Source organism: Belonocnema kinseyi, chromosome 3 (genome assembly GCF_010883055.1).
Source record: "Belonocnema kinseyi isolate 2016_QV_RU_SX_M_011 chromosome 3, B_treatae_v1, whole genome shotgun sequence".
NCBI classification, from domain to species: Eukaryota; Metazoa; Arthropoda; class Insecta; order Hymenoptera; family Cynipidae; genus Belonocnema; species Belonocnema kinseyi.
In genome coordinates, this window is record NC_046659.1 from 46,978,695 (window position 1) to 46,987,254 (window position 8,560).

Consider the following 8,560-nt stretch of genomic DNA (forward strand, 5'->3'; position numbering starts at 1 on the left):
AGAATCAAAAGTTTGTTTTAAAATAATTCAAAAATATATATTTGACTATCATCTATAGTCCTTTTCACCATCTCAGATTTTCGAATCGATCCTTTGCGATAATCGAATTGTCCTTGCTTAATATCTATATTGACACTTTGAAATAATCAAGTCGACCTTTAAAAATGATCGAATTGCCCATCCGAAATAACTACGTGAAATATCTAAGATAATTGAATCGACCATTAAATACGACCCAGTCGAATGTCTGATAAAATCCAATCGACCATCCGAGATTTCCAAACCGACGCATCACAATGATCGGGTCAGCCAGCTTGAGATGACCGAGACGACGATCTGTGGAAATCAAGTCCACTTTCTGAGATTGTCGATTTGGATCTCTTGTTTTTACTTTATAGCGATAGTCGCTTTAGCCATATTCAAGAGCTGTCCTATAGTCGACCCTGCAATATGGTCTGTTTGCACGTTTATATTGCTAAACAGACCTTCCATTTTTCTCCGTGAATAGTCTCAGAAAAAAGACGCCACACTACGCACACCGCATCTCAAGAAAAATGGCCTAAGGAAAATTCTATCTCAAGCTTGAACTACATTACTAATAACGCGCTTTACACGAAATTTCCAAAGAAACAACGCACAAAAAAAGAAAACCAAAAATTGTCTTGTACCGCCAGAATCATGACGTCATAATTCGTCACACAAAACACAATCAAGCGGGATTCCAGAGTGATCACGAATAATCTTCATATCACATAATGTAACGTTGTAAGTTTTTCTAAATCTAAAAATGTTTTTTTTTCTGAAAAACGAAATATCAAGAATTTCACAAAACTTTTCCTGTAGGATATGATTATAAAAAGAAAATTTAGCAGCGTATATCATCACATAAAATTGTCCAAAAGCACATTAATCGCTAATTAATCACATAACATTGCAATTTAAATTTTTTTCTCACATTCTAACCCAACATTTCTTTTTTTCCTCAAAGTGTGAACTTATTTATTTATATTTTTCTTTCTGTACTTCAGTTAAAAATCAAAGATTATAACTTCATAATTTCAAGTATTTCAAAAAAGATAATTATATTTATTTTTCATTTTTCTCTATTGCAATTGAAACAAAATCTGTTCTCCCTCTTACTGTGTGTGATGACCGAGTAAGTTTTAACAAAGAATGTCAGTTAAGAAGGTCTACCTTACATCTGGCAATTATTTTTTTTATTGTCTAATTAGGATGGCGTGATGTTCTTGCCATCTATTTTAATTTTTATTGCGTCATTTAACACATTAACATATTTATAAAATTCGACAGAAATAGGCTGTGACATTTTAAACATTTTAACAACAATGACGTAACTGTGAAATGTCATATCCGTCAGTTACTTTATTTACTGTTCGCTCTGGATTGCGTGCCGTTTTGCCATCTATTTTTCATTTTTATTGCGCCACCCAATATATCAGTACATTTTTAAAAGTGACAGCATAACTTCGAAGCTGTACCTGCGTAACGTTTTTCCTGTCAGTTTTTGCATTCATTGTCTGCTTATTAATGCTTATGGTTTCTGCAAATCGAGTCGTCGTTCAATACCGCAAATGTAACCGCGGATTGCACCAAAGCCGATTACAAAATTCAACAAGCCGTGTTCATGGGTAAACTTTAAAAATTCCAATTCGGAAAACGAATAAGGCCTACCCATGTAGAGTCGATGGGGTTCGACGGCAAATCAAAACGCCTCCACATCCGAGACATATAATCAGGTCTAGTCTACCTGGTGGACACGGGATCGGATATGTAGAATATCCCTGAGCATATGCCTGCACCGCGACTTCTTGTAGAATTTCTGCCTGGCCGCGGTTTTATATCCCATAATAGGAGCTGAACTTTTAGCCCATTATGGCCTCATCGTTGACCTACGCAACCGTAAAATAATTGATCCTTCGACCAATCTATGCGTAATGAGCTACGTCAAATGCGGCGTGATACATAGTGCCACTAAGATTGATCGCTCGTCCAATTTCTCAAAAATCTTAGCGGATTTCCCGGAAGTCACTGGAATAATCAAGACTTCATTGCACAGACCGGAAAGGGTGCTTCACCACATTCTGACATGTGGTCCACCCGTTTCTGAGCGCGTCCGCCGATTGAACCCGGAAAAACTCGCGGCGGCCAAAACTCAATTCAAACGCGATATAGTACAGGGCATATGCAGACCTTCCAGTAGCCCCTGGACTTCACCCATCCACATGGCGTAATCGCACAAAAGTACGTGTGGCCACTCATGCACAAGGACATGTCGAGATGGGCTAGAATCACTACCGACCAGGGTCGGCAGTTTGAATCCAGACTATCAGAGTCTAATGAGATTAATCGGCTCTCACCGAAACAGAACTACCCCGTACCACCCCGCCTCAAACGGAATGATACGAAGGGTTTCACCGCGCGCTCAAAGCAGCAATAATATGCTACACTCACCGTGAATGGACGCAAGTACTAACAACCGTCATGCTCGGGCTCAGAACCAGCGTTGTAGACTGTGGGTCGTCCCTAGAGGAATACCTGTATTGAACGACCCTCAGAATACCGGGCGAATTCGTCCTACCCGACGACCGCACCTCCGATCCGCAGGCTTATTTAAACGAATTTCGAGCACACATGAGAAACGTCAAACCGATCCCCGTCGATCATAGAGCCAAGAGAGGATGCTTAAAAGCATTAACAACTTGCTTACACGTGTTCCTACGCGTGGAAGCGGCGAGGAAGTCACTTGAACCACCATATTCCGGAACTCATCGGGTCATCAAGCGAATCGGTGACCGTGTAATAGAAATTGATATTAATGGGTCTGGCAAGCGGGTCTCATTGCAAAATTTAAAACCAGCTTTCGGTCTTTTCGATGACTCTGCACCAAAAACGCCGGTAGTCGAACCCTCGACTCTTATACTAAAACCAATTGTAATCACGACTTATGCAACGCAAGATAGCGAAGCAACGGATCATCTGTGCAAGAGCATGTCACCTAATCAAGCGATAACGGACTCCGATGAGATCCGCCAGGAAATCAGTCGAGCACCTGCTCCTTTAGCTTACCCCCGTACCCGCCACATTCCTATAATCTTAAAAAAACTCGGATAAGAAGCGGGTAACACTCAAGTTATAAGACTGACAACAGCATTGTTATGCTTAGCTTCATTGGAAATTCAATCACCACTGTAAAAGACTGAAATGTATTAAGCAACTTAGTGAAATGTATTTTTAAATTTCAAACAGATTAGATATTAAGCAATTAAATGAAACGTATTTTAAAATTTTAAGTAGAGTAGTACGCTTAGTGACAAATTCACTTCAAGATGTTGAGAAAAATCACAATTAGTAAAACTAGATCTGCCATAAGAAAATTTACATTTCTTACAGATTACTAAAATCAACATCTTTAAGTGGAAACCATTAGGAAGCAAGTCAGTCGTAAAAAACCATGCGCCTCAAACATAGTATTCACCTGGTATAAATTAAAATTGTAAGCGACATAAGACATTTATCCGGTAGATGAGAAAATAATAGCCATAACTTGCAACGATCTCACGCCTTCCAATTTTTTTTTAATTTCTTTATATCACATGCCATCAAAATAAAAAAAAATAAAAAGAAAGAATATAATGTACAAATAAATTAAAAAGATTCACCTAGGCGCTATAGCTCTAATCTTAAAGATAGAAACAACGTAAGTACTAGGAGGGGAGTGTGGGGAGTTACCATTTCGCGGTTACCCTCCTGGCCACCGAAATATTCGGTGCGCCGGTGCAAGTTTGTTCTCTACCCGTTCGCGGCAATTAAGGCGGAGTCAGTATTCTCTGACTATAGATCAAGAAGGTTAGACGTAAAGATAAAGACGTAAAGACGTTAGATGTAAATCCTTATCCTGTGTTTTACTCAGGCAAACCGGGTGTAAGGGTTATAGGAACCCTAAATGTGAAGTGACCATCTAACTTCCCATAATTCTATATAGCTATAAGTTGTACAGTATTTACATATAGACTTGAACCTTTCAAATATGAAATTCATATTAAAATTTTAGCACTTTTGAGGACTGTAAATCATAAAATTAACATTTTTCAAGCATTTAACACGTTCTTCCTTAAAAATAAAAATTAAACTAATAAAAAAATTTCAGGTGTTGCTGGAAGTGCTTCACACGTGGTCTTCGACACTGATTACGACAGTTACGCCGGAATCTTCACGTGTCAAAAATTAGGATTTGCTCACCGACAAAGTGCGACAATCCTCTCAAGACATCGCGATTTGGAAAAAGCCTACACCGATAAATTACGTCAAAAATTGTCAACTTTTGGTGTCGATCCATTCGACCTCAGTATCATCACCCAGACCGGTTGTCCAATTGGAAACAACTCTCTTGATATAAATATTAACCCCGGTACCTTCACTGCCGAAAACTTTGGAAAAGTTGTCCGCAAGGCTGGTGAAAAAATTGGAGATGGTGTTGAATGGGTCGGAAAAGCAGGAAGTAAAGTTTACCACAAAATAACTGGAACCGAAGAGAAACCAGAACCGACACCTGCATCTGCCATCCCAATTCCTGGACAAAATCCACCATATAACAACAGGGAAAGCATGAACGGTAAAATCGAAAATAACGAAGTTGAGTGGATACCTTAAGATTATTTAGGAAAAAAACATGGTTTATTGAGATAATGTATCGACGGTTTCAGCTGTTAATTCTGTAATCAATAACAGATCTGCTATTTTATTAAATCAAATTAACAATAGAAAAGTGAAATTTTGAACGTAAGTTGAAGTTGGCAATATGAGAGTTGTTACGTAAATTAGTGTATTGTTAGACTAACAATTATTAGGACGCCTTTAGAACAAGACTTTATAAACTCTTTGAATACTTTGAATACACGATTGTGGTATATAGACTTCTACTCATATGTGGATAAAAATTGTATCTATGCAAAATGCGTTATCAATAAAATTACCTTTTCAAGGAATAGATTTGGTCTATTTAGCTCTAAATTACATTGTGTGAAAAACGATGGAGAAATGAGGTTTTAAAAAATCAGTGGTCACTATAAGACTCAGAAAAAGATTCCGGCTCATTTTATGACTATTTACATTAAAATAAACAATTCATACTTTGAACCTAAATATTTAATAAAATAATCTTCTTAAAAAATCTAATGCGGAACAATTATAAACTTGATGCGTTCAAAATTGAAATTGAAAACAACAAAAAATTAAAATTGAAAACATTCAGACAGAGATAAAACGTTCCAAATTGCACAATTTTAAATTTAGAACAATCGAAATTGCACAGATTGAAACAGAAGAACTGAAAGTTATGAATTTATCATAAAATTATTTTATTATTCGAATAGCAGCATTTTAAATTTAATTATTTAACTACTACGGCTTTACATTGGAAATTGTAAAATATTAAAAAAATTAAGATTGGAAATCACAGTTTTTAAAGCTTCAATTAAAAATTGCACAATTTTCAACGGTTGAAATTTCAATCAACAACTTTCGAATTTACAAACTAAAAATATTCTTATTTGATTGACTCTCACAGAAAATTGTTCCTCCCAGTTCAATATTATTCAAATTGTTTAAAAATAATTGAAAATCTTACAAAATCTTACATGTTTTTAATGCGGAATAACAGTTCTTAAACAAATATTTGAAAATATGTCAAAGAAAATATTGAATTTCACTTATTTCAGAGTGGGCTCAAAACTTTTCGTCATTAAATAATTAAAACGTTTGAAAACGATCGAAAAGTAATAAATAATCAAGAAAATCAAGTACAAAAATGCTTTAATAACCTCAATGACAAGCGAAAATTTTATGCTTTACAAAAACTTTTATAAAGTTACAGTTTTCAATGTATCAAATTCATTTATTATACTTTTTTATTCATGTCAGTTTCCAATGCGGAATAACTTTTCGAAAACAACAATTTAAAATATGTAAAACCAATAATTGAATGCTACTTATTTCACAAAGGGCTCAATAACTTTTTTTTATAGATTTAAACCTATTTAAAAACTATCTAAACGGATACAAAATTAACAGCAGTGTAATTAAAAAACATTTTAATTACTTCAGGAAAGCAACATTTTCTGCTATATAAAAACCTCCATAAAATGCACAGTTTTTGATTGATCTAATTATTTTATTAAACTTTTTCACTTTGCTTTTAATTTAAAATAATAATTCCTAATCAATTATTGAAAATATGTATAAGTGATGTATAATTTATGCATAAGTTATGAAAGCACATTTGCTACAAGTTATAACTTATTTTAATTTAGTTTTATTTTGTACAATGCCGATTGTAAAAAAACCTAGTGGATAACTAACAGAACGACCTTGAAGTATTAATTGTTTTAGCGGCATTTTCAGAACCTGAATTATCTAGTTCCGATTTGCCATTCAAATTCCTAATACAAACTTTTAGAGAAGCCATTTTGTACTTGCGCCATTCGCGGGAAAGCAGAACCTAATAGGTACCTCCTAGAGCCACTTTGAAATAATTATTTTGAGTTTAAACTTTGATTTATTTAATCCTGATTTGCCATTAGAAATCCTAATAGAGCCTCTCAGAACAGAAATTTTAAGCTTGTGCCATTCGTGAGAAAGTATTACCTAATGGGTACCTTGTAGAGCCATTTTGAAAGCATTATCTAGAGTTTTATCCTAATTAATTAAATTTTTATTATCCATTCAAATTCCTAATAGTACCCACTAGGGCAGCCATTTTGACCTTCTGTCATTCGTGAAAAAGAAGAACCAAATAGATTGCCTTTAGGGCCACTTCCAAAGCAGATCTTCGAATTTTACTTTAAAAAAATGAATTCCACCCCGGTAATAAACACTGGATATATAAAAATTAATATGTTCAGCTTTCAGCGTAAAAGTGAAGATCATTATATTCTTTTGTATGCGCGATTTTTTCATCTGTCTAAAATGTCATCATAAAAATAGAATATCTCCGAAAATAATTCATTTCTATTTCTGTAGCGACCGCCGCATAGTTTTCTATTCCACAAAAGAGAACGTGTTTCTATTATATTTAATTCCTTCTAATTGTAATTCACAAATTATGTATAATAAATTGTTTTAATTTATTCATATGGAAAATAAGTTATTAAATTTTAATTCTAATCAATTCAAGTCTGTCTTTCTTGAGTTAAAATTATTTTACTTCGCTCATTTGAATAGATTTCATCTATAATGTATTCTTCTCAATGTTAGCAGGGATTCATACATTTTTAACATGTTTAAATAAAATATTTAAATATAAATAATTATAAATTTGAATATTTTTCAAGTTTACAAGTTATAAAACGATTTAATAATGAAAAATAAGGTTAAATAAATGCTTCCGTTAAATTTTACAAAGTCAAATTAGAGAAATAGGATTTGCAGTTTTTTGTTTCCAGTTGGGGGATTTTTGAAAGGAGGAAAAATCGCTTATTCATAAAAATACAAATTCTTAATTATCCTGAATTCAACGCTTATTACCGGGACTTCATCATTAAAAATCTTGTAGAACAACAAAGAGAAGCATCTTGTACTTCGTTACGAATTTCGCCGCCGATTTTTTATGTGAAAGTACTCTATAAAAGAAGTCGATTCACCAAATGTCAGTCCATTCGGTGAAAATGGTAAAATTTGACAGCTCTTGGAAGTTCGAAATTTCGAAAAAAGCGCCATTTTCGAAAATTTCTAGAACGGTGCAGTCTTGATCAATTTTAATCTACAAGGTCGCATTTTTTCTTTATTATTCCAGCTTTGATTTAAAAATTTGTCCTAATGCTTTTAAGCAATTGCAGCACGTGTGTACGAAGCATTAAGTACTTGCAATTTTTCGAAAAAATGAGGGCATATTCCGGATGCCACTATAACGTTAATTAGATTAGAGAATGCAGAGCAGGGCCAGGCGCTGACTGCCACTAAAAGTGTATAACTGTCACCAAGTTTTTCTTTAATTTTTTTCTTCGTTATCCAGGAATCGAGCGTTTGAATGTTCTGTACGAAATTTTTAAATAAAGATAAAATTAATAATTAATGCAAAATCCAGCATATATTAATCAGAAAATTTCTAAAAATGATTATAAATATTTTTTTTCTTACTTTTTGTGTGATTTTCCAGAATCTGTCATCAATTCTTCAATTTATTGTCGATTTGAAATTTTAATGACATTTTTAAAAAGCTATTCTTGTAAAAGGCACCTCATGCATATTTTGCAAATTTAAATTGATTCAATTTGATATTTGTCACCATTTATTTAATCAATTATGTATTTATGTTTTCAGAAATTACAAAAAAAGAATTAAATTAAAAAAATATACTTATATTATAAGTATGTTTAGTCTGACCTGCTAGTCGAAAGTATCATTAGCATTTGCCAAAAAAAAATATGAGAAAAAAATTTTTAAATTCTTTGAAATCGCTTGAAATTATTGAAATTAATTGAAAATTCGTTGGAATGTTTTAAAATATCCTGAAAAATTCTGAATCCTTTAAAACCGCTTAAAA

At 33.5% G+C, this 8,560-nt stretch overlaps 1 protein-coding gene across 2 annotated transcripts in view; it reads left to right on the forward strand.

The window, feature by feature from the left end:
* LOC117170323 (apolipoprotein D-like) overlaps window positions 1-5,008 on the forward strand; it is a 173,212-nt gene extending 168,204 nt beyond the window's left edge. For both annotated transcript variants that reach the window (XM_033357033.1, XM_033357034.1), the window contains one exon: window positions 4,169-5,008. In XM_033357033.1, coding sequence (XP_033212924.1) covers window positions 4,169-4,671 — 503 coding nt within the window. In that variant the 3' untranslated portion in view covers window positions 4,672-5,008. The remainder of the gene's footprint in view (window positions 1-4,168) is intronic.
* Window positions 5,009-8,560: the final 3,552 nt, after the last annotated feature.